We start from the raw sequence: 27,321 nt of genomic DNA on the forward strand, positions 1-27,321 counted from the left end.
ACTAAGCCCTTTCTGAGCCCCTTTGCTACTGTGTAACAGTAACAAGATTAATGAGACTCATATGTATGAGTCCTGATGGACAGACCTCTCCAGATCTTCCTTGCCTACTTCAAATTCAGTGTAGATGTCTGATAACTATGGGTAACTTTCTGAACACTTAAGTCATGAGCTGGTAAAATACTTACCCCATCATAGAATGAAACAAAATCCATGTGATCTTTGGAAATGACGATACTTCCATGATGGCGATGAGAAAACAGAAGGCCATTAGAGAAGAAATACACTTTCCCTGGAAGGAGAAGAGAGCTGGTCAGATTCTGGGGGTCTGATCCCAGTCTCCTTTCTGCAGGTAGCAGAGCAAGCCAGAGCAGTAATGAGAACCATTTATGTTATGTAACTTTGTGCCTGTGTTGTGGGGGAGTCAATGTATTTAATGTGGCCTCTCAGAAACTGATGAAAAAATGAGGCATCAGAGTCTTTGCACAAGAACTAGACAAAATAGGGGCCCAGGAAGAGAGTTTAGAGGACACTGGGAGGTCTGGATTCAATCCCCAGAACTGCACTGCCCCTGTCCCCCAGAACTCTTAGAAGTGATTCCCCCAGTTCCACTGAATGTGGGCTTGTAACAACAAGAAGAATTAGAACTGGGCCAGAGAAATGATTCAAAGGGGTGGGGCACGTGCCTTGCGGGTTCGAGGCACTGGGCTTGACTCCTGGCACCCCATGGTCCCATATACCCTTGCATCTAGTCCTGGTGAGCAGCACTGAATCTCCAGACCAAGCACCCAACTTTTGGGTCTAGTACCCCTGAGCACTGCTAGAAAGTCCCTCCATCCCACCAACAAAAAATAATTACACAAGCAGACAAGTTAATTGATGAAGGGCTATCCTACAATCTCTTAGAAGGAATGAGAGTGTTGGCTCTGGGAGAAAAGCCAGGGGAGAATTCACAAGAATTCCTAAGAGAATAATTCACAAGCCTTTTATTTAGGTATCTTCTGCCCTCTTACCCTGAAATTCTTTTCTTTTTTTTCTTAACATTTTTTTAAAATTTAAAGAACTGTGATTTAAGAAGTTATTGATAGTTGCTTTAGGCATGTGAAGCAAAATAGTTTTTATTGAATGAAACTTGTTTAAAAAGATGTGAGGAATGTCATGGGTATACTTATAGGGATCGCATTGAATCTGTATAATGCTTTAGGGAGTATTGCCATTTTGACAACATTGATTCTCCCTATCCACGAGCAGGGTATATGTTTCCATTTCCTCATGTCCTCTTTGATTTCATGGAGTAGCGTTTTGTAGTTTTCTTTGTAAAGGTCTTTTACTTCCTTGGTTAAGCTGATTCCGAGGTACTTGATTTTCTGGGGCACGATTGTGAATGGGATTGCTTTTTTCATGTCCCTTTCCTCTGCCTCATTGTTTGCATATATGAAGGCCATGGATTTTTGGGTATTGATTTTGTAGCCTGCAACTTTACTGTATAAGTCTATTGTTTCTAAGAGTTTCTTAGTAGAGGTTTTAGGCTTCTCTACATATAGTATCATGTCGTCTGCAAATAGTGAGAGTTTGATTTCTTCCTTTCCTATCTGGATGCCCTTAATCTCTTTTTCTTGTCTAATAGCTATCGCAAGTACTTCCAGTACTATATTGAAGAGGAGTGGTGAGAGTGGGCATCCTTGTCTTGTGCCCGATCTCAGAGGAAAGGCCCTTAGTTTTTCCCCATTGAGGATAATGCTTGCCGTAGGCTTGTGATAGATGGCTTTGACTATCTTGAGGAAAGTTCCTCCAAACCCCATTTTGGCGAGGGTTTTCATCATGAAAGGATGTTGGATCTTGTCAAATGCTTTCTCTGCATCTATTGATATGATCATATGGTTTTTGTCTTTACTTTTGTTGATATGCTGGATTATGTTGATTGATTTCCGAATGTTAAACCATCCTTGCATCCCTGGGATGAATCCCACTTGGTCGTGATGTATGATCTTTTTGATGAGTTGTTGGATCCTATTTGCTAGTATTTTGTTGAGGATCTTCGCATCGGTGTTCATCAGGGAAATTGGTCTGTAATTTTCTTTCTTAGTGGTGTCTTTGTTTGCTTTTGGTATTAGGGAGATATGTGCTTCATAGAAACTGTTTGGGAGAGTTCCTGTTTTTTCAATTTCCTGGAAAAGTTTGAGGAAAATGGAATAACAAACGTCCAAGGATAGCTAAAACAATTATTGGGAAAAAGATGATGGGAGGCATCACCCTCCCCAACCTCAATCTTTACTACAAAGCAGTAACAATTAAAACAGCATGGTACTGGAACAAAGGCAGAGCCGTAGACCAATGGAATAGGGTGGAATATCCCTACACACAACCCCAAATGTATGATCATCTAATCTTTGATAAGGGAGCAAGAGATGTGAAGTGGAGCAAGGAAAGCCTCTTTAACAAATGGTGCTGGCACAACTGGACAACCACATGCAAAAAAATGGGTTTAGACCTTGACCTGACACCATGCACAAAAGTCAGATCAAAATGGATTAAAGACCTCAACATTAGACCACAAACCATAAGGTACATTGAAGACAAGGTCGGCAAAACCCTCCACGATATTGAAGATAAAGGTATCTTCAAAGGTGACACGGAACTAAGCAATCTAGTAAAAACAGAGATCAACAAATGGGACTACATTAAACTAAAAAGCTTCTGCACCGCAAGATATACAGTGACCAGAATACAAAGACTATCCACAGAATGGGAAAGGATATTTACACAATACCCATCAGATAAGGGGTTGATATCAATGGTATATAAAGCACTGGTTGAACTCTACAAAAAGAAAACATCCAACCCCATCAAAAAATGGGGCGAAGAAATGAACAGAAACTTTACCAAGGAAGAAATACGAATGGCCAAAAGGCACATGAAAAAGTGCTCTGCATCACTAATCATCAGAGAGATGCAGATCAAAACAACCATGAGATACCACCTCACACCACAGAGACTGGCACACATCCAAAAGAACAAAAGCAACCGCTGTTGGAGAGAATGTGGGGAGAAAGGGACCCTTCTACACTGCTGGTGGGAATGCCGGCTAGTTCAGCCCTTTTGGAAAACAGTATGGACGATTCTCAGAAAACTAGAGGTTGAGCTCCCATTTGACCCAGCAATACCACTGCTGGGAATATATCCCAGAGAGGCAAAAAAGTACAATCGAAACAACATCTGCACATGTATGTTCATCGCAGCACTGTTTACAATAGCCAGAATCTGGAAAAAACCCGAATGCCCCAAAACGGATGACTGGTTGAGGAAACTTTGGTACATCTATACAATGGAATACTATGCAGCTGTTAGAAAAAAGGAAGTCAAGAATTTTGTAGTTAAGTGGATGGGCATGAAAAGTTTCATGCTGAGTGAAATGAGTCAGAAAGAGAGAGACAGACATAGAAAGACTGCACTCATCTATGGTATATAGAATATCAGAGTGGGAGACTAATACCCAAGAACTGTAGAAATAAGTACCAGGAGGTTGACCCCATGGCTTCGCGGCTGGCCTCACGTTCCGGGGAAAGGGCAACTCAGAGAAGCGATCACCAACTACATTGTAGTTGAAGGCCATGTGGGGGAAGGGAGTTGCGGGCTGAATGAGGGCTAGAGACTGAGCACAGCGGCCACTCAACACCTTTATTGCAAACCACAAGAGCTAATTAGAGAGAGAGAACAGAAGGGAATGCCCTGCCACAGTGGCAGGGTGGGGTGGGGGGGAGATGGGATTGGGGAGGGTGGGAGGGACGCCGGGTTTACGGGTGGTGGAGAATGGGCACTGGTGAAGGGATGGGTTCCCGAACTTTGTATGAGGGAAGTATAAGCACAAAAGTGTATAAATCTGTAACTGTACCCTCACGGTGATTCTCTAATTAAAAATAAATAAATTATAAAAAAAAATAAATAAAATAAAAAGATGTGAGAAGAGAGAGAGAGAGGATATGTGTTCCAGAGAGAATATAGGCATGAAAGAGCAAGTGGATCTAAAGTTCTTTACCAAGTGAAAATATTTTTCAAGAGTCCTAAGAGAGGTCAGGAAAATTGCTCCAAGGGCTAAAGTACATAGTTGGCATGCAGGAAGCCCCCAGATTCAATCCCTGGCACCACATGGTACAGATGTTGGTGGCACTCCCCAGCGTGGTTGGGGCCACAAAGTAGGGTCCAAAGTCCCTGGGAGGATCCTGGGGCTCCCTAGCTTTGCTTGAGAGAGTTCCCCACCCTGAGAAAGCCACAGGAGTGGGACTTCTGACATGGTCAAGAGTTGGGCAGAGTCACTCCCAAGAAAGCAGCAATGAAACCAGACGAACAGCAGAAACAATTACTTACGGTCCCTGGAAATGGACCAAACTTGTATAACAAAGCCAAGAGGCAATTATTTGAGAAATTTTACTGAAACTTGTAAGAATCTGCGGATCTGTGGTGCTTCAGCCTGAGGCTCTTCTCGCCACTTCCCCTAATTCTACTCCCTAAGAGTCTTAGGAGGGAAGAGAGGAAAGCATGCAGGAGGAGCCGCCTTCATTTGGGCAAAACACAAAAAGTTCTGTTCTGAGGGATGTTAACAACAATAGTAATGAAATTGGCAAACATTCCAGGAAGGCCAACATGAAAACCGGCCCAAGATCTCAACCCTGACTGGTGTAAGCAAAAGAAGCAGGCAGTGAGACTAAAAGCAGGGCCCCCAGGGGCTGAACAACTGATGGCAGCCATGTTTCCAGATGCTGCAAGGACAGGGCCTAACAAAAATGCCTGTCAGCATGTGAAGAGCCTCATGAGAGGGACCAGAGTGACAGTACAGCGGGGAGGGTGCTTGCAGTGCAAGCAGCCAACAAAGGTTCAATCTCCAACACCCCATATGGTCCCCTGAGCCCTGCCAGGAGTGATCCTTGAGCGCAGAGCCGGGAGTAAGGCTGAGTAATGCTGGGTGGGGTAAAAAAAAAAGTGTAGGAAAGATAGTACAGCAAGCAGGGAGCTTGCTTTCCATGCAGCTAACACAGGTTCAATCCTCAGCACCATGTATGGTCTCCGAAGCACAATCAGGAATGACCCCTGAGCACAGAGCCAGAAGTAAACCCTGGGCACCACTGGGTGTAGCCGCAAAACAAAGGCACAAAAAGTATCTCATGATAGCACTATTTGCAAAAGCTGAAAATGATATAAAATCTATATGTCCATCAGAACTCAAAAGGATAAACTTTATGTTTTTAAACAAAAGAACCTATGGACCCACAAAAATGAAGAAATTATATGGTTACAACCTAGACAAATCCCAGGAACAGAATATGAAGCAAAAAAAATGTAAATCTAAGAACAAATGGAGAATGATTTTATTTTATTTAAAAATAAGACAGGGTTTGAGAGATGTACAGTGGTTAGGGCACCTGCCTTGGGTTCACTCCCCAGAGCCCCAGATGGCCTCCTGAACCTTACCACAGGAGTGATCACGCAGTGCAGAGTACACCTTGAACATCATTAGGTGTGGCCCCCAAATAAAAATAAATAAAACAGACAAAACAGATAGGGGTCAAAGCATAATACAGTGGGTGGGGCACTTGCTTTGCACACAGACACCTGAATTTGACCTCCAGCACCATAAACAGTCCCCAGAGTCCTATCAGGAGTGATACCAGAGAAGAGCCAGAAATAAGTCCTGAGCAGTTCCAGGTTTAACCCCCAAGACACCAAATACTAAAACTGAAAAAAAAAAAAAAAAAACAACACCTAACCCAACAAGACACTACGCAGGGTTATTATACACAGATGTGGTAACATTCGGAAGCTTGCTATTGAGGATTAGGCAGTCTGCTGGTGACAGCCAAGGACAGAGAAGGACACATGAAGGACAAGAATGAATGGAAAGCTGCACGACAAAAAAAGTCTCCTGGTAGCGCAAGTCACCAACTCTGGAAAGGAAAGGGCTCCAGAGCTGAAAGAAGCATTTCAAGGTGAAAGGAGTCCCGGGCATGAATAAGGGCGCTTGCTCTGCATGCAGCTGGCCTGGGTTTGATCTCTGGTACCCCATATGGTCCCCTGGCCGCACCAGGAGTGATCCCTAAGCACAGAGTCAGGAGAAAGTCCTGTGCATTGCTGGTGTGCCCCAAGACTAAAACAAAATGAAAACAACAACAACGAAAAAAAAAAAAAGAAAGAAAGAAAAAGAAAAGAAAACGTACTTTTATTTTTGTTATTCATATGCAGTTCACTGTGTGACCTGTACTGAAAATGGAGGTACCTGATCACTCTCCAGAACATAGCCAGGTGAGCTCCAAACACAAAAGCAAATAAAATAAGCAGCAGGCTGTAAAATTACAGTTATCTTTTTTTCTGGGGTATGAGTGGGAGTTGGGGGTCACACCCAGTGATGCTCAAGGGTTACTCCTGTAGGTGCTCGGGGACTTTGTCAGATGCCAGAGATCAAACCTGGGTAGACCACTGCAAGGCAAATGCCCCACCTGCTGTACTATCACTCCAGCCAGCCCCCCTCCCCCAGTCACCTTTAAGAAAAAGGAAGACAGAGGAGTAGCCTGAAGCCCCAGGGCAGAAGGAAGAGTTCCAGGGGGTAGGAAGAGCCCTGGGGCCAGACCTACGGGTATTAGAAATACTAGCATCCTAGAAACCGAATCCAGGACCTGGATCTGCCAAAATAAATTTGAAAGCTTCTTTGGGCAGGCGAGGGAGCAGGGGAGATGGTACAGCAGACAGAGAGATAACTTGCCTTGCACATGCAGACCCAGGCTCAATCCCTGGAATCCCACAAGGTCCCCTGAGCACTATAATTCCTCAGCGCCAGGAGCAACACCTGAGCATCAACAGGAGTGGCCCCCAAACAAAGAAAAACCACCAACCACCACCAACAAAAAAGTTCCCTTGGGTTAGTGGCTCTATCTTATTCTCCCATCCCCAAAGGAATATTTGTAACTGTTATTCTCTGTCAATCCACATGTGTGCTGGAAGAAAATTTCTCTGTAGTTTCATAGAGCCAACAATGGTGAGAAGCTGTGCTGGACTGTCCCTAAGGGATCATACTTCAAAGCCTAGTCCGTACCTGATTTAGATGAGCATGAGCTTGAGGTTCAAGAACTTAAACTGTTACTTAATGAGAAAAGGACCTTGGGAGTGGGGCTATGTAATTTACAAGTGGGTGGGGGTGTTGGGATGGAGGGGGCCAGCGGCAGGCTGTGGTAAGGAGAAGTCTCAGATGACCTCCATGACCTTCATCTCCTGGTGTCACACCTGTGCTCAGCGGTGTTGGATGGCAAAAAGGAGATGATCCGAGTGGGCGACACCAAGCAAAGGAGCTCCTCTGGCAGCAGAGGAGGAGGCACTCAGGGAGGAGAGGCATGATAATGACCACTGCTGAGCGGGAGGGGATCAGAGGGCAGGGCCCCAGAGTGGACCCACCTGACAGCAACATTAGGGGGTCATCCTGCCAATGTTCTGGGTCAATCTGGGACCTGGTTCTTCCCCAGAGCCCCCTGAGATGCTAAGTCTGGTTGACACCTCGACTTTTTTTTTTTTTTGCTTTTTGGGTCACACCGGACATGCACAGGGGTCACTCCTGGCTCATGCACTTAGGAATTACTCCTGGCGGTGCTCAGTGGACCATACGGGATGCTGGGAATTGAACCCGGGTCGACCGCATGCAAGGTAAATGCCCTACCCACTGTACTATCGCTCCAGCCCCTTGACTTTTTTTTTTTTTATGAGATTTTATATATGAATCTAGTCAAACCATCCTGGATGTAAGGCCTACAGATCTGTGAAACAATAAATGCTAGTTGTCTTAATCAAGCTACTCAGTTTTGTGGAGATGTGTTATATCACTGGCAGAAATCTATTGCTGACTTTGCTTGGATTCAGATTCTATACTGGATGTGCTGTGGCTATTTCAGTGTTCCAGGGCTGACCCTTCCCATCATAAGTACTCTTACACACCAAATGGGTGTATCAAAAGAGAAAAGCTACAGAACAGCCATTCTACACTGAGCCCTTAAAATAATCAAATGAATTATTATCAGAATATCCATGCCAACTCCCTGTTTAAGGCAGGCACTGAACACAGCTAAGAACAAATAACTCAGGGCTGCTTACCTTCCTCAGGCCAGGACTGGAGGGTGCTGGGATAAAGATACGCTCCTTCTCCTCCTGTCAGAAATGTGCCCAAGAAACATTCATCACCCTTTAAACAGAAAAAAACAAAGGAGGTGACTGACAGCATAAATAATTATAGAATCAAAAGCTGCCCCCTCAGGCCCCTCCCCCCCCCAAGTTCGCCTGTCTTCAAAAGCTGAGTCAGCCTCAGAGACAGCAAAGTTCTCCCACAGCCTCTGGCACTGCTGGGCTGTTTGCCATTTTACGTGGCATTCTTGACTCATGTGGAGAAAAAGATTATCAAGGTCCTGAGTGCAGCCTCCAAACACTGAAATACTTTTATTTATTCATTCGGGGGGTTTGGGCCACACCCAGCAGTGCTCAGGGTTTACTCCTGGCTCTGCACTCAGGGATTACGCTGGTAGGCTCTAGGGTCCTATATGTGCTGTCAGGGATCTAGCCTGGGTCAGTTTCATGCAAGGGCCCTGTCTGCTGTACTATCACCTGGGGTCCAGAAATACTTTATTATTTATTTATTTTTTAAAGGAGGGGATTGGGTCACATCTGGTAATGCTCTGGGGTTCTCCTAGCTCTGCACTCAGAAATGACACCTGGCAGTGCTCAAGAGGACTACATGGGATGCCAGAGATCAAACCCAGGTCCGCAATGTACAAGGCAAGCGCTTTGCCTGCTATAGTATCTCTCCGGCCTCAGAAATACTTTCTTCTAGAAAGTATGGGAAAGAGGAGAGAGGGCAAGAAGGAAACCTCATAAAGCAAAAGCAAAAACCAAATATCAACAACAAAACACAAACCAAAAAACCTCCCAAACCAAATACAGGAATATAAGTTCGAATGTGGGTAACTCCAAAGTGGAAAGTACTGAAATGCTATCACCTCCAGTGACTTATCTTCTTGAAAACAGAGACAACTGCATCTTGACCTCAGTTTCTAAGCTCCACAAGGCTAACACAACCTGAGCTCACTGGTTCTGCATATGGCGTGCTGGAGACTGAAATTCAGGGCTTCACGTGAAACATGCAAGGCAGGTGCTTAACCACTAAACTATATCCCTGGCTCCCAATCTGAGCTCACTGTAAACAATACTGTGAGATTAAAAATTTTTTGTGGTTTTTGGGTCACACTTAGTCATGCTCTCGAGCTACTCTGTGGTGGGGTGGGTGTGGAGGAAGGTGTGTCCCCCTGCAGGAGCTTGGGGGACCAGGTGATGCTGGGAATCAGCCCATTGAGCTATTTCTCTGGACTCTCTGGGAAAATTTCAAAGGTCTAAATGATGGAAATAATCTCTCTAATTGTGCACTTCATTCTGTTTATTTCTCTGCTGGGAAGGGGAAGAATGCAAATGCAAAATGAAACAGAGTACAAATCCTCCAGTTTAACCCTGTAATAAAGTAATTTTGATTATTTTTATAAAATTATGTATTTATTTTGATCTAATGTTCTTGTTTTTTTTTTTCACCATTTTTCAGTCACACCCAGCAATGCACAGGGGTTAGTTACTCCTGGCTCTGCACTCAGGAATTACACCTGGTGATGCTCAGGGGACCATATGGGATGCTGGGAATTGAACCAGGGGTGGCTGTGTGCAAGGCAAACGCCCTACCCACTGTACTATTGCTCTAGCCCCTTGATCTAATGTTCTTATTAAGGATACTTACCATCACCATCTGTTGGGTTTTCTCAAACAGTTTTACTTCATTGTCCTCTACCTGTGTCCAAAGAGTGAGCAAATTTTCAGTTTGCTATTTCAAAGACAAAACCACTAGGTTTCCCCTATGTTAAATCATTTCTGGGACACTGGATTGGCATTCCTCTGTCAAATCCTAAACTCTCAGGCCTGAGAGCTGGCAAGCTGGCAGAATTCACTACTGGGCAATCTCACTGGGACCTGAGGCCTAAATGAGCCTGTGACATGTGGAGAGGATGCATTAGACTTACATCACTTAAAAAAAAAAGTAATTTTTTTAGGGTGAAAGGAAAAAAGAGAACATATTAAAATATTTTTATGGTGTTCTGTCATTTAAATATACTTATATTGGGGAATGTCTTGTATTTTCTAACCCACACTAGAAATGAGAAACAAAATCTAAGCAGATGCTGTAACAAGTCTTGAGACCACTAGCAAGGTCACTACTATTATATTTTGGTGTCCCTAAACACCAGGAGATGCAGACAAATTCCCTGGGGCTAGGGGTGGGTAGACAGGGCTAGAGACACTTGGCAGCAGCCGTGCCACTCACAGGAGCCGCACAATTCACTGTCGCTTTCTGTGTGCCCTGGACGGTGGGTGTGCTTTTAAGCCTCTCTTCCTATCTGTAGAATAAAGGTATCCATTCCTTTCCTTCAAAAAATTTTGTGAGTGTTTTTGGTTTATTTTTGGGTCACATCTGGCAATACTCAGGGGTAAGTTACTGCTGGCTCTACCCTCAGGGATCATTCCTGGCAGCACTCTGGGGACAATACAGGGTGCCCAGGATCCGAACCCAAGTTGGCTGCGTGCAAGGCAAATACCTTACCCACTGTATTATCTCTTTGGCCCTCCTTCCCTTCAAAATTTCACTTAGTTTCTTTTTTTCCTCCAAACTTTTCCACACTTCTAAGAGTTAAAGAAATCAGACTCATCAGTATAAAGAAAGATGAGACAAAAATGTCTATTCCTGAACTGACACTAGTTTAGGATCTGACAGTCCACTGGGGACACAGCGAAGAGGTTCTTCCTCAAATATCCCTGGTTTCTCCACGCTTATGCCCATTTCTACCTGATGAACGGCACTAACCATCCAGGAGCAGAATCTGGGAATGGCGGCTGTCAGGACTATGAAGCTGGTTTCTGGAGTAACAGTGCCATCTGTAGGAAGACCACAGACATGCAGGTTACTGCCCATCACCTGAGCCCACTGAGCAGGCCCCAGACTGCCAACACCCATCCCCATGCTCAGACAGGAGGGCTCTCCTTCTTGGCATAGAGTCAGAAAACAAAAACTCAGCTGGAGACATGGAATAGAAAATAGTTTCCCTCTAGGACAGACATTTTTCATTTTATCTATTTATTTAATTTTGGCTTTTTGGGTCACAGCCAGTGATGCTTAGGGGTTACTCCTGGCTCTGCACTCAGGAATTACTCCTGGCCGTGCTCAGGGGACCATATGGGATGCCGGGGGTGGAACCTCGATTGGCCCCATGCAAGGCAAATGGGCAAATGCCCTCCCTGCTGTACTATGGTTCCAGCCCAAATATTTTTTAAAAAACAACAAATAGGAACACACTTCAATAAAGACCTCTTGTAAGTGAGTCTTTCAATTTTAAATTTTATCAAGGTATGTAAGTAACATAGGTGTATGCATTAAAAATCAGGATACTACCAGACTCTTCCTAACAGCACTGAATATTATCATTCTTTTTTTTTTTTTTTTTTTTTTTTGCTTTTCGGGTCACACCCAGCTATGCACAGGGCTTACTCCTGGCTCTACACTCAGGAATTACTCCTGGTGGTGCTGGGGGACCATATGGGATGCTGGGAATCGAACCCGGGTCAGCCGCGTGCAAGGCAAACGCCCTACCCACTGTGCTATCACTCCAGCCCCCATGAATATTATCATTCTTTAGAATATTTTTTGGAGGTTTGTTTTTTTTTTTTTTTTTTTTTTGCTTTTTGGGTCACACCCAGCGATGCTCAGGGGTTACTCCTGGCTTTGCACTCAGGAATTGCTCCTGGCAGTGCTTGGGGGACCATATGGGATGCCGGGGATCGAACCCAGGTCGGCCGCATGCAAGGCAAACGCCCTACCCGCTGTGCTATCGCTCCGGCCCCTGGAGGTTTTTTTTTAAACTATAATATTTTTATTTTTTATTATTAAATCACTGTGACTTACAAAGTGATTCATAGTTGAGTTTTATTTTTTAAAATTTTTTATTTTATTGAATCACCGTGAGATAGTTACAAGTTTTCATGTTTGGGTTACATTCTCACAATGATCAAACACCCATCCCTCCACCAGTGCACATTCCGCAACATCAATATCCCCGGTATACCCCCCCTTTCCCACCCTCCCCCTGCCTCCATGGCAGATAATATTCCCCATATACTCTCTCTACTTTTGGGCATTATGGCTTGCAACACAGACACTGAGAGGTCATCATGTTTGGTCCACTATCTACTTTCGGCACGCATCTCCCATCCCAACTGGTTCCTCCAGCCATCATTTTCTTAGTGATCCCTTCTCTATTCCACCTGCCTTCGGAGGGGGTGTTTTGCGGACCACACCTGGAGTGCTCAGCAGCTACACCTCACTCTGTGCTCAGTCAAGGACCACATCTGTGTGTATGGTCCCTTAACTTTTTTTTTCAATTTTTTATTAGTAAATAACCATGAGGTACAGTTACAGACTTACAAACTTCCATGCTTACATTTCAGTCATACAATGATTGAGTGCCCATCCCTCCACCAGTGCCCATTTTCCATCACCAATGGTCCCATCCTCCCTCCACCCCACCTCACCTCTGTGGCAGGGCATTCCCTTTAGCTCTCTCTCTCCTTTTGGGTGTTGTGGTTTGCAGTAGAGGTATTAAGTGGCCATCATGTTCGGTCTATAGTCTACTTTCAGCCCACATCTCCCATCCCAAAAGGTCCCTTAACCTTTGTATGATCTCTCTGGCCCCATCCTTTAGAATTTTGCCAACATAGTGAGTTAAAAAAGAAATCAAATTATTGTTTTAAATTACTTCTTCTGGTTACTAGTCATAGATTTGCGTGCGTGTGCGTGTGTGTGTGTGTGTGTGTGTGTGTGTGTGTGTGTGTGTTGGGCGGGGGCAGGGGGCTGTTGTTTCTGATCCATTTGGCCTGAGGAACCATGTGGTGCTGATGAGTGGAGCTGGGGCTCCCTCAGCAAACATGGACTCAGGCCTTTAAGCCATCTCACTGGCCCTCTCTCTACAGAATTAATGAACAAACCTTTTTTATCTTTGGCAGGGGCACATCTGGTGGCACTCAGGGATTACTCCTGGCAAGCTCGGGGGACCATGTGGGGTGTCCAGTATTGAACTTGGGTCAGAGAAACACAAGACAAGCACCTTACAGCTGTCCTATCATTCCAACCCTTCCTATACATAATTCTCTTTAACTGTTTTGTTTTATACTTTGATATGAACTATCTTCATATTTTTTGCCCATCTTTATAATTGGGTAGTTTGCTTTTTTCATATTAATTTGTAAGAGCTTTTCATAGATTGTGGCTTTTCTTTTTATTATGTGTTCTACTATTTTATCTTTTTTTTTTTTGGATCACACCCAGCGATGCACAGGGGTTTCTTCCTGGCTCTGCACTCAGGAATTACCCCTGGCGGTGCTCAGGGGACCATATGGGATGCTGGGAATCAAACCCGGGTCGGCCGAGTGCAAGGCAAATGCCCTACCCGCTGTGCTATTGCTCCAGCCCCACTATTTTATCATTTTACTACTGATCTGTGACTTAACCTATGGTTATGTCTACAAAAACACAGGTGTCCAGGTCTGCTTTTCCAAGTCAAGGTACACTTACCTTTCTCTTTAACCAAGATTTGAGAGGTCAAAAATGATTCTGAGAAGATCACAGATCCTAAATGTCCTCTTTCTCCCAGCAAGTCAGGAATATCATATATAGTCATGGAAGCCTAAAATAAATGAGAAAAGTTAGTCAATTTAACCTAGTATACTAATGTTATATTCAAAATATATCATATATTAATGTATCGCTTTATATAATATATGCAATACTCATTAATATTAATACTAATAATATAATACTTATGATTAATTTAGTATCTTTGAGATGCTTGGGGACCAGATGAGGTAGGGCTTAAACCTGACCCTTCTATACACAAAGTGTGTACTCAGTCTGCTGAAATTACTTCTCTAGCTCAATGTCTGAATTTAATGTTGTTTTGGGGGTGTTTTTTGTATTTCTTTTTCCTGTTTTTTGTGGAGGCAGAGTTGAGTCACATCCAACAGTGCTCAGGGCTTACTCCTGGCTCTGTGCTCAAGGGTCTCTCCTGGCGGGCTTGGGGACCTTATGAGATATGGGATCAAACCTGGGTTTGCCATGTGCAAGGCAAATTTCTTACCCACTGTACTATCACTCTGGCCCCCCAATCTCTGCATTTCTAAACATTCCCTACCCCCTGCACATAGGTCAGAAAGCTCTATTCAAATATCCCAACTCATGAGCCACTTAGGCTTCTGGTTTCACTGTCTGTTTCATTTTTCCAGGCCCCTGCCCTCACCTGCCCTGGCCCCCAGCTAAGACTCTGGACTCAGAGGACCCTAGGCCCACTGGACCTGCACAGCAACCTGGTACCTTCATTGAGCAAAGGCTCAATAATGCTGCGGATGGGATGGTTCTGAGATGCACCTATTTTCTCAAGAGGCACAGATGCACTGCGTAAGAACCTCCTTACACCCTATGTATGTTCCTCCATGGGCCATTCCCTGACCACTGACTTACAACACCTTTGCTTACCGTCTTCACAAAGTACAGGCTATCTTTACTCTCCAGAGGCACGATTCTAAAAGAGAAAAGAGATGGGAAATAAATGTATGCTTTTCAATTAGGCAGCAATCTACAGATTGAGATTTTTCTTAGGGATTTTCAAAACAGTGGGTTTCATTTATGCAGATGCAGAATGAATGCACGCCAACTGTATAAAATCACGTCCATTCCCTTCCTGAAGCCTGATGATGTGAAGTACTACGGGGAGAAGGTCTAGGCTGGGCATAGGCTGCCCTGGCGAGCCCCTCACCGGCCCTGAGTATCAAACTAGGAGCTGGGTATCAAACTAGGAGATCATTCATGCCAGCAATTATAAGGTAGCTTCACTTTTCTTTCTCCCCAGTTTATAAAAATTTCTGGGCTACACCCAGCAGTGATCAGGGCTGACTTCTAGCTCTGCACTCAGGGATCACTCTTGGCAGTACCATATCTGGTGTTGGGATTGGAGCAAGGTCAGTCACATGCAAAGCAAGTGTGGGCCTTACCACTGTCCTATCTCTCCAGCCCCTTTCTTTTTTTTTTTTTTTAAATATTAAATTCATTTTCACTGAAGCACTGTGATTGATAATATTGTTAATGTCAATGTTTCAGGAATGCAGTGGTGTTATTTTCCCTTTTCCCTTTTCTCTCTGGCCCTAAACCTTGTCCCAAATGAGGACATAACCCAGAGACTTACCTTCCCTGATTGTTCACAGCATGGATTTGAAAGGTCATGTTGGAGCTGCAGACCCAAAACAGAACAAAACAAAAAGTCAGCCATCTCTGACCTCAATATGGGCAGCCATGCTGGGTCCTCCCAGGCTCTAGGCCTTACACCCTGAATCTGTCTCTGGGGAGATTCTCAGGACTATCTGGATTCTTGCATGGAACAGGAAAGCACTGCATGACGGGACTGGTAGACTGCACACAAGAACAACCTCCTCTAGCCTAGCTCCCTGGCTTCTCAAAGTCCTAATCAGGAATGATGTTTCTTAACACATCCTATAGTTTCACTGAGTATTTTCTCAAAGAAGAGATAATATACAGTACAGGTGAACACAAGGTCTTTTAAATAAACAAACATTATGAGGGCATAGGCCAGAGATATGGTCTAGGGTTCAAGTCCCAATTCTGCAAAAGAAATGAAAGCACTGAAAGCATTTTTCACAGAAGAATGAAGAATAAGAATAAAATGCTGCTTACCGTAGGATTACCTTAAACCAGATCACCTCAATGTAATCTAACCCAGACATCAGTGTCTGCTCTGCCACCTCCTTAGCCTATGGAAACAGTGACAGAACAGGGACAATTAGTGTGGAAGCAGGAAAAAGCACCATGGATAGAAAGAGCCCTTCTAATATTTGGCCAGAAGAAGTGTGTGCCCCTCCCAGCCATGTGACTCCACTGCAGTACACAGCAATGGATTACAGTGAAACATCATGTTAAGGAAGAACATGCCTGCTTTTCTCAGGCAGAGTTTACAGGAAATGCTTCATCCAGGCAGGTGGCCACTCGAACTGGATCTGCCAGGGAGCTGGGACTGGCAGTGATAATGCCATGGGTGAGGTTCTAGAAAAGTGCTTGTTTCTCTCCTGACCCCTCCCTGGGCCTGGGCGGGACTACAGGCTACAGGATTTCTGCCCCTTCTAAGAATATTCAAAGAGCTAGTCACAAAAGATCCATGAAAAAACAGGTACGAGAACTGACCCTGAAGGATAACCCCCTATTTCACAAAAGCTTGCAGCTCAAGGGCTGTAAAATACTACTTTGGTACCCGAGATTCAAGTTCAGTGAGAAGAGGAGAGGGCAGGAGCTGGTGACTACACTACAGTCTCTCTGGTATCTACATCATACACAACCTTTCCAATGTCAAATGGCTTCCTTCAGGAAAGGTCCTATTGGCATTGGGGGGCCTCAAGCTGGCTCTTCATCTCCTTACTGGGTCAGATATAGGAATCCAACTCATCAGGGCAGGTGAACCCAAAACAGCAAGGAAGGTAATGGTCAGAGAAAGAAACAAATGTGTGAGCCTAGGAAAGGCAAATGAGATTTTCTAATTTTCAGCTCTTTTCCAAACACTAATAGGAAATCAAACTATGTAATGAATGTACTTACTATAATTCACAGCAGAACCTATATTTCTCCTAAAGTGTTTTTTGTTGTTTGTTTTTTGTTTTGGGGTCATACCTGGTAATGCTCAGAAGTCACTTCTGGCTCTGCACTCAGGACCTACCACTGGTGGTGCTCAGGGGATCATATGGGATGGCAGGGATTGAACTTGGATTGGCCTAATGCAAGGCAAAAGCCTTATCCACTGTACTATCTCTCTGACCCCTGAAAAGGCTTCTCAAAAATTACTGAGTGGACCAATATGGTATACAATGACTTTTAAAAAATAAAATCAGGTATCTGCATAGACATTCTGGTGACAAGTAGCTCAGTCACAGGAAGCTTGAACTCAGTACTTATCTAAAGCCGTGATTGGTTCTTTACACACATTTCCTGCCAGCCTGCAAAAGCTATTGTTACTTACATAACATGTGACTGGATCATGCAGAAGCACTATTATAAATAACTAATAGACAAATATTCTTGTAATTTTTTATTAATAACATTTACTTCTGCACAGCAGTCTAAAAAACATCTTTTCTTCTTTATGTGTATAAACACATATATAAAATTTATTTATTTATTGCAGCACAAGGGGTTGAACCTAGGTCTCCTGCATGCAAGGTGTATATTTTACCTTTGAGCTACATTCTTTATTCTTTTTTTTTTTTAAATGAGCTACATCCTTGACTCAAATATTTCTATTTTTGATTACATGTGGGTATAAAAAAGCTAAAAAAAAATCACTTGCTCTTAAGGCATATATTTGTCTGATGAGATTTCTCTATGAGGCTCAAGCTCACACAAAACTAAGTACCACAAAGAATCCAAAGACAATACTAGATGGATAAGGAAACTTTAATTAAAATTCTAAGGAAGAGAAAGATGGCATATAAATTACCTTTGTTAGACTGGAAGTTTTAGCATAACATGCAATGCCAGCCAAAACAGCCTCAATAACAGCAACATAGACCTGTGACAAGAGCCTACTACAAAAACAAAACATCAGGGTTAACTATAGGATCACAAGGTTTCATCAGAAGCAGCATGCACATAAATGATTTGACCAAAGAGGCTGATTTTTAAACAGGAGTAAAGCATGCAGAAATGGAACTTGTTGATTTCTAAGCCTTCTGAAAACCCTTTGCTCCAACTCCATCTAACTCACAGCTTGCTGTTGTTAAAACTTCACAAGAAGACCCAGCTCTTAACTCAGCTCAGTGGACCACCCTTCCTGTGTTTGATACAGCAGAGGAAAACCACAGAGCCTCATGAACCCTCTGTGCTGGAGCACCCTTAGAGTCACATATCCGACACACTGATTTCCAGGAACCAGCCACACCAGACCGTATGTTTTTCCCTGCCAGTCTGTTCAAGACTGGCTGCTACGTTATAGAAGCAGTAACCTACTGGGACATCTCAGGGGCCATAGAAATTAGTTAATTGAGAAATACTTGTATTTCACTGAATTCAAACTAACAGTGACAGACCACTTTTCAAGCACTTTACATAATCTAGTCCCTAGTATCAAAAACTGTGGGTGACCACCCCAAAAATTTTAAATTAGTACATTTGTTTTTATTTTATGCCTAATTTGTTCCTGGGCTGTAAGTTTTTGCGTCTTTTGTGTTTTGTTTTGGGGCCATACCAAGATTCACATAGGGTGATGAGCTCAAGGATCACTCCTTGAGGGTCCTGGGGACCATATGTGATACCAGGGATCAAAACTGGGTTAGCCGCATGCAAGGCGAACACCCTACCCACTGTACTATTGTTCTGGCCCAGTTTTTGCTTCTTCGGTTTCTTCTGGGATATCTTTTATTTTTCCCTTCTGTGCAGCCTCTTCCGGTTTAGAAACAATATGCTCTTTTTCAGCAAGGATCCTCTCTATGTGGCATGGAGAAGTCATTGGGGTTGAATCCGGCAGTGAGCCATTAACTTCTCTTTCAAATGATGGGGGCTTTGTTCTTCAGGTGTGCTCAATGACCAGAATCTACATCTAAACCTTAAATTCACCTTGATTCTGCAACTGTTAGCTGGTGCAGTAAAAATCTAGCACTTGTTTTGGGCCACCAATTCTGTGTCCAGTCCCACAGTTTAGCCTGGGCATCCCAACCAGCTCCTCCCTCCCCTCTTCTGAGCAGTCCCAAATTTCTCCCTCCCCTCTTCTGAGCAGTCCCAAATTTCTCTCTGTACAGGACATACACAGGACTGTTCTTATGGGCATCCCATCCTTTCAGAGGGGCATTCCTCTCGGGTCCTAGGGTCAAAAGACAGATGAGATGTAGATCTATGAACCATGACTCAGTATTTTGGCTTCTAGAAGGACCCAGCTTCAAGCACTGGCTAAAGCACAGCTGGTATGGAAGCAAAAGCGGGCAGAAGCAAGATTCTACACTCATCTACACATGAGACAGTAGATGGCTTGCGGCCAAGGTGAAGAACTACTATATATACTACTACAACTAGATAGCTACTGAAAACTTAAGTGGTTACATTTACTAAAACCCAGAAAGACTCAGAATTGAACCTGAGCCTCCAACATACCATGTATGCATTTAGCCATTGAGCCATCTCTCTGGCCCCAGAAATAAACAAATTAAGATACTGATGGGTAGTACCAAAGAGAAGAAATTATGGCTGATTTTATTTTCAATTTTCCAAAATTTCTATAGTATGGTCTCTTACTATAACATTTTATACATTTTTCAATAGACTCATTCTTTTTTTTTTCCTTTGGTGGGGAGTGGGGGAGAGGCGGGGCAGGTAGGTGGCCTTGGGATACACCTGGTGGTACTCAGAACTCACTCGTTCCTGGCAGTGATGCTCAGGGAACTAAGAGGGATCAAACATGAGTCAGCTACGTGCATGACAAGTGCCTTTTCCACTGTATTATCTCTTTCTAATCTTCAATTAGTCCTAGGCCCATGATTCTCTATCAGGGATTCTGAATGACTAAAGCCCAGAGAACCTACTCTTCACAAGAGACTCTTAGATGATTCTTGTGGCCCACCATGTGGGCTCTCAGAAAGCACTGGCCTAGAGACCACAAGATTTATGCTGGGATGTTAAATTAGCTAAAAACAACTCTTATGCTCTTATTTCTGATCACAAATTCTACCTGGAATTCAGTAATTGTAGCATTTTTATGAACTGAATTGTATTCTTCCAAGTAAATGCCACAGCCCTTACTCCCAATGTGAATGTTCATGGAGAAAGGAGTTTTGGAGAAAAGAGCAGATGGGAAAGTTGGCAGTGTGTCAGCCTGACTCCGGGCTGAGAGACAGTGACAGGGACTGCTGATCTCAAAAAGGGGCAGAAAGCACACTTACACCTCCTGAGTAACTTTAAGGGGGAAACAAAAGGGAATGAAGACTTACATTTGCTCAGTTTTTTTGGATGGCTTGTTATCATCTGTGAAAGAGAAAGAGAGCATGTAATGAGAACGTTTAAGATCGAAGAAGATGCACACCCTTCACAAGGAAGCTAAGACTTCTATGTTTAATCTGAAGAAGATATCAAGAATCACGGCTCTGCCTTTAGAGTTACAGCATAAGCATAAACAAAGTAAAACCCAGCTTCTCCCAGTAATCTCTGGTCACCACCTTCCACCCTCACTGCCCACCCTGCTAACCCAGAACTACCACTAAAAACCTGAGAAGACATGGAGAGCAGCAGAGGTTCTAGAACTGGTTTTACAGATTTTATTTGTGCACGCGTTGGCGATTGAACCCAAAGACTCACACATGCACAAGGTGACGGTTCTACTGCTGAGTCACATATGTGGCTCACTTCAATATTTTTATTGATATTGTCTACTTCCCTTCCCTTTCATTGCTATTATGGTGACTGGGGTGTTTCACATGCATGGCTGTGAGGCTCGCCCACTCTGAGTTACAGTACTTGCACATGCTTGCCTGCAGCACACACTTTGTTGAGGCACAGGGTATCCCAAATGGCAGTGCCACTGGGATTGTACCTGGCATGTGGGGGTGATGGTCGGGATCAAATTCAAAGTCTCATGCCTGCAAGACAGGCACTCCACTATTGTGCTATCCCTGGACCATATTTTAACTTTTCTAAATTGAAAACTATTGGGAGGGGGATAGGGGAAACAGGATATTTCTTTTTTTTTTTTTTCTTTTTGGGTCACACTCAGTGATGCTCAGGGGTTACTTCTGGCTCTGCATTCAGGAATTACTCCTGGCGGTGCTCAGGGGACCATATGGGATGCTGGGAATTAAACCCGGGTCGCCCGCCCACTGTGCTATTGCTCCAGCCCCGAGACAGGATATTTCTTATTTCTTATTCTTGGTGTTTTTTTTTTTTCTCTTTTGGCCATACCCAGTAATGCTCAGGGGTTACTCCTCAGGGGCTCGGGGACCATATGGGGTTGCCTCATGCAAGGCAAGCGCCCTACCTGCTAGACTATCATTCCATCACTCCAGCCAGCCCCCTATTCATATTTTTTTTTAATTTTTGGGTCAGACCCGATGATGCTCAGGGCTTACTCCTGGCTCGGTATTCAGGAATTACTCCTGGCAGTGATTGCGGGAACATATGGGATGCCAGGGATCGAACCCAGGTCAGTGTGCAAGGCAAATGCCCCACCTACTGTGTTATTGCTCCACCCCCAGCTCCACCCCCAGTCCCTTATTCTTAAATTATTTGACTAAAGTCATTCTTTCAGTTTCTCAGTACCAATACCCCAACAAAACCTAATTTCTGATGTATTCTCTCTTGTGCCGCAAGGCTGAGGTCCATCTCATTCATTCAACAGATCCTTCTCCAGGTTTGCCTGAGAGTCTGCAGCTTCTGACTGGGCCAGTGAGAAAGGCCGGCCCTGTCAGTCGTCTGCATGCCTCTGCAGCAGGGACTCTCAGTCCACGGCACCTTCCTCCATGGCCTGTCTTCACTATCCTCACAAGAACTGTCAGGCAGGCACCTGGCTAAGTCATCCAAACTCCCATCATAACCCACACTTCCTGTTCTGTCCAACAAGGTTTCTGATACTAAGAACATAGGGTCAGACTATGCAGATGTTTTCCTCCTGAAATACATTTTTTTTTACCACACTCTGCACTCAGGATCACTCCTGGTGGGCTTGGGGGACGATACGGGGTGCTGGGGATTGAACCTTGGTTGGCCACATACAAGTCAAGAACCCAACCCATTGAACTATTTCCTCTTCCTAAAATAATTCTATAAGAAATAGAGAAGAGTCATCAAGTCTCGCCTGCAATCAGAAAAGTTTAAGGACTAAAACTTGGGCATTAAGCACCTCCAAACAAAGCAATAAATCCTGACTCCACTTCTACTTTATGGGAGAAGAACTAGTTCTAAGATTCTCTTAGGTTGATGAGATGATGACTTAGAGGGACTTACCTAAATAAGGAATGTGAGTAGTTCCAAAAAAGTATGTTCTTGAGCAAGCCAAGGGTCCTTTTGGTGAGACACACTGCACTACCTGGATGTCCAGAAAAAAATAAATAAATAAAACAGGGACTTAGGTGTGTATTGAAACCAAATGTACGTATGTTTGTGGATATATATTCTCTAGACTACATATATAGTCTAGAGAAACCAAAATGTATATAGGGAAAGCAATTTTATTTTACAAACAACTGATTTAAGGCATAGGAAAGAAAAATAAACATTTATTAAACATAGAATTTAAAAAATTAACAGATGGTATATAAAAATAATAGCTGAACGTGAAAATACATTTCATTCCCTCCACTTTACTCCATAGTATGAGATAGTCACAAGAAAATAAAAGCTAGCACTTTTCTGTAACATTGTGGATATTGTAAATCTGAATTATAGATATAAGATAAGGATTCATTCTGATTACAGTTCATCAAGATTCACGAGCCTAGATAAAAACACAAATATATATACATATATATATTTTTCCCCATGAAAAACCTTCTTGTTTATTTGATTAAACAAAAGTAAAATAAGCTGTATAGGGATAATTTTAAAGTCCAAAGAGACAGCACTTTTGCTTTAAGGCTGCAGTAGCTGATACAGCACCTTTTTATTACCTTTCCCAGCCTTCTCTGTGAAACACAGTGACACATTCAGAAACCTGCTCATTCACACAGGGTTTCTGAACACTTTCCCATTGGTTCTTCACCTGCTCACTGTCTGTCATGCTGCATATTTCTAACTGTTAACAGGTACATTTTTTTTCTTTTTGGGTCACACCCAGCGATTCTCAGGGGTTACTCCTGGCTCTGCACTCAGGAATTACTCCTGGCGGTGCTCGGAGGACCATATGGGATGCTGGGAATTGAACCTGGGTCGGCCGTGTGCAAGGCAAACGCCCTTCCCGCTGTGCTATTGCTCCAGCCCCCAATAGGTACATTTTTCAATTAAAATATATTCCTGGGATTTCCAAGTTATCTATATATATATGTACATATATATTCTAAATATACTCTTATTACTTAAACATGCTATAAATTTATGTAAGAATATATTATCACTGAATTCACTCATTCTCGGGAGGGGGGACTGAGCCATATTGGTGTGGTCAAGGTCTATTTTTGGCTCTATGCTCAGAGGTCAATCATGGTAATACTTAGAGGGAACATATATGTTGCCAACAATTGAACCAGAGTTGGTCACATGCAAGGTCGTACCTCCTTGTACTGTCTACCTGGTCCAACATCAAACTAAAACATTAAATTTTAAAATATCAATAGGAAAAATAGAATTTGCATATGACACTGCCAAAATGATCTTGATTTTCATATTTTATTGTTACCTGTTTTTTTGTTGTTGTTGTTTTTGTTTTCTGGGTCACACCCAGCGATGCTCAGGTGTTGTTCCTGGCTCTGCACTCAGGAATTACTCCTGATAGTGCTTGAGGGACCTATGGGATGCTGGGAATCAAACCCGGATTGGCTGTGGAACCCGGATTGGCTGTGTGCAAGGCAAACGCCCTACCCACTGTGCTATCGCTCCAGACCCTTACTGTTACCTGTTAATCTGTAAACTATCCACAATGGCACAGGAATGGAAAGGGTAAATATCTTATCTTTAAATATAAGAAATAGGGGCTGGAGAGACACTACAGTGGTTATGGCCCGTGACTTGCACACGGTCCACCTGGGTTTGATCCCGCATCCCATATAGTCCCCCGAGCACCACTCGAAATGATTTCTGAGTACAGAGCCAGGAGTTATCTCTGAGCACTGCCAGTGTGGCCCAAAAACAAAACAAAACAAAGAAAAAATATACATACATATTCTAACTAAAGATAAAAAAGTTAAGGTTCCCCACCTTAGAACCAGATCTCAGGAAGTTCCTTGAATTCAGCAGGTTTTCATGTTTGTAAAACATAATCCCAAACCATTACAGAAAGTTGTGCCAAATAAAACAGTAAAGAGAGGTAGTCTGGGGTTAAGATGCTTGCTGTGCACACCTGGCAGTGTCTGAGGGGCCATGTGGTGTCAGGGATCAAACATGGGTTAGCTCGCACACTAGCCCTTTGAGCTAACTCCCTCACAGAATTTTTTAAATCAGACAAATTGTGCATCAGGTAATAACTGAAGTAACTAGGACCTTAATATGAGGTTTTTATATTCTTCTGACTGGGTAGTGGGTTTTGTTTAATGTTATTTGTAGCTATAGATGGCAGGAGCTTCATACCTCTGATGTGGTTATCTTTCTCTACTTGTTGCCTTGGGTTTTCATAGAATTCATTTGTCCTTTGAGGCTCTTTTTTGGAGGTGGGGGGGCGTGGTACCTGGTTTTGCTCAGGGTTAACTCCTGGTTTGTGTTCAGGAATCACTTCTGGTAGAGCTTACAGGACTATATGCTATGCCAAGAACAGAATTACGGTTGGTGGTGTGCAAGGCAAGCTCCCTAAGGTCTGAACTATCCTTCTAGATCCTTGCTTTGAAGCTTTTTTCCAGCAATAATTCACTACTATTAATATTAAACTGAGACCTATTGGTGGGGAGTAAAGTAAAAAGGAAGAGGTATCCTTACTCTTATGATTAAATCTTAGTCTGTTTGTGGGCCTGGGTCCCTGGGCTATGACCTTCAACTCTCCCTGACCTGCCATCTCTGACACTATCCTGGTAAGTGGGAGTGAGTATGCCATTAGACCTTGCAAGGGCTCATTTAGGCTCTTCATTTAGTCTTTGCCAGCAGCTCTAATGGAGCGCACGGGGCTTTTTGTTGTGGGTCTGGGTGGAGTAGAGCAGCTGCTGATAAGAAGTTTTCACTCCTGCTGGACTGTCCTTTCCACGTGCTGTCACTAGAGAGCCAGAGAGCACTCTCCTTGGCGGCTCTGATATGGAGCCTGTCAGTCTGTGCCTATATTTCTTGGTTGCTAGCTTCCTGAGTATCTAGTCTAGGATACACAGGCAAAAAGAAACCTCTGAAAGCTCACTGTCACCTTCTTCCTTTGGTTCTGAGGTCCTTAACTAGGTTAGCCTCTCTCTACCTTCCAGAGTCTTCCTATGTTTGCTTGATATAATGTCTAGTACTGAAGAGGATCAGGAAAAATATGTCCAGGCCATCCTCCCAGAAGCAGAAATCAAATCATCTGCTTCAGTTTTGATACGGTCAACGGGTGACGGAGAATGCAGAGATGCCACTGGCAGTTCACTCTGTATTCGAGTGTGTGGGGGCCTGAGCCTTTCTCCACAGAGCACCAGCTTCCTCACAGCGTACCCACTCAAGTAACCCCACAGCCCATACTGACTTGGGTCTCACGGTCTCTATTTACAAATTAAAAAATATCTTAGGCCAACAAAGATAGCTCATAGAGAAGGAGCACATGCCTGGCCGGCACAAGGCCCTGAGTTCAACTCCCAGCACTGCATGTTCCCCCAAGCATAGCCAGGATGGCCCTGACAGTTCCAACACCCCTGGGCTCAAACATTAAACTGACCCACATGGACCAAACATGATGTCCTCTCAGTATCTGTGTTGCAAGCCATAATGCCCAAAAGTAGAAGAGAGTATGGGGAATATTGTCTGCCATGGAGGCAGGGGGAGGATGAGAAAGGGAGGCTATTCAGGAGGTATCAGTGGTGGGGAATGTGCACCTGTGGAGGGATGGGTGTTTGATCATTGTGTGATTGTAACCCAAACATGAAAGCTTGTAACTATCTCACAGTGATTCAATAAAATTAAAAACAAAAACAAAAAACTGACCCACTCAGCTGGGCTGAGTATCAGTGGGAGCATGCCTAGGAGGACTCCCCTCAAAAGGAAGACACTTAAAATTCCATGGGCTTTTTGTTTGTTTGTTTGTCCTGGGGTCCCACTTGGATGTACTCAGGGCTTATTTCTAGCCCTATCTCTGTACTCAGGGATCACTCCTAAAGAGCTCAGGGGGTCATATAGGATTAAACCCAGGTCAGACGTATGCAAGCCAAGTGCCTGACACACTGTTCCATCTCTCTGGCCTTCCACGAACTTTTACAATCATTTAAGTCTAATATTTCAACATAATGTTTCCTTTAAAAGGAAGTAACAGACAATCTATCAGTAAATGCAAAAACATTTTTGATAGATGGCTGTTGTTTTTGGAAAGAATGCTACTGCACATTTGACAGACTACAATACAGTGTAAATAAAACTTTTTTATGTACTGGTAAAGAAAAACATGTCATTTTATTGGGAGATTAGCTTTATTGCAGTGGTCTGAAATTGAACACACAATCTCTCTAAGGTGTATCTATATGAAAATACACAGTCAGTTTCCAGATACTTCTCTATGATTCAAAACAGTTAAACCAACACACTATCTGGGTAAGTTCCTTTCATCCTGTTTCCCTTGTTCCCCTCCTTTCTGGTCCATAATGAAACCAATTAAGCACCCAGCAGTTAAGCCTCTTACCATGTGGTTGGCAGAGCTCCCACTGGGACCCGTGCTTCGTACCAGGTGCCCTTCAGAGGGGAAGTTAAAGTTGCCCGCATTCAGGTTTTCTTTCATGGAGTGATTGCCAAAGAGAACAAACGGCTGCCTATTGGGACTAGAGCAGCAAACCAAAAACATGTGATTAGGACAGAGATTCCTGGCCAGGACAAGCTCCCAAGGAGAGAGTTCCCAGAGTTCTCTGAACAGCTTCCTCCAGCCTGAGCAAGGCAGTTGGTATGATCTGTAAAATGGTCCCTGCCAGTTAGGAAGGAACACCTTACATCTCTGACTCCTCTATGGATCCACTAAGCCTGAGCCAGGTTTTTATTTAGTTAGCTTTTGGGCCATTCTGTGTGGTGCTCAGGGTTTACTCATGGTGCTCTGTGTTCAGGGATCACTCCTGGTGGTGCTCAGGAACCATATAGGGGTGCTGAGTGCCTTACTCATTGTACCATCATTCCGCCAGGCTTTTATTTTCAGCTTGTTTTACTTCTTGAAAAGTTCTATGAGCAAGAAAGATAGTACAGTGGGTAAGGTGCTTGCTTTGCATGCAGCCAACCTGGATTCAATCTTCAGCATCCCATATGGTCCCCCAAGTCTACCAGGAGTGATTCTTGAGTGCAGAGCCCAGAGCTACCCCTGAGCACTACCAGGTGTGATCCAAAAATCAAGAAAAAAG

At 43.7% G+C, this 27,321-nt stretch overlaps 1 protein-coding gene across 1 annotated transcript in view; it reads right to left on the reverse strand.

Moving 5' to 3' along the window:
- DNAAF9 (dynein axonemal assembly factor 9) overlaps nt 1-27,321 on the reverse strand; it is a 123,080-nt gene that overhangs the window by 48,509 nt on the left and 47,250 nt on the right. Inside the window, exons 10-21 of the mRNA XM_055130213.1 lie at nt 26,622-26,757; nt 22,142-22,223; nt 20,137-20,170; nt 17,658-17,745; nt 15,851-15,927; nt 15,345-15,389; nt 14,639-14,684; nt 13,682-13,793; nt 10,922-10,992; nt 9,803-9,853; nt 8,125-8,212; nt 186-289 (exon numbers count right to left, since the gene is read on the reverse strand). Of these exons, the coding sequence (XP_054986188.1) occupies nt 186-289; nt 8,125-8,212; nt 9,803-9,853; nt 10,922-10,992; nt 13,682-13,793; nt 14,639-14,684; nt 15,345-15,389; nt 15,851-15,927; nt 17,658-17,745; nt 20,137-20,170; nt 22,142-22,223; nt 26,622-26,757 (934 nt within the window). The remainder of the gene's footprint in view (nt 1-185; nt 290-8,124; nt 8,213-9,802; nt 9,854-10,921; nt 10,993-13,681; nt 13,794-14,638; nt 14,685-15,344; nt 15,390-15,850; nt 15,928-17,657; nt 17,746-20,136; nt 20,171-22,141; nt 22,224-26,621; nt 26,758-27,321) is intronic.

This window comes from Sorex araneus, chromosome 3 (assembly GCF_027595985.1).
Source record: "Sorex araneus isolate mSorAra2 chromosome 3, mSorAra2.pri, whole genome shotgun sequence".
In the NCBI taxonomy this organism is placed as follows: domain Eukaryota; kingdom Metazoa; phylum Chordata; class Mammalia; order Eulipotyphla; family Soricidae; genus Sorex; species Sorex araneus.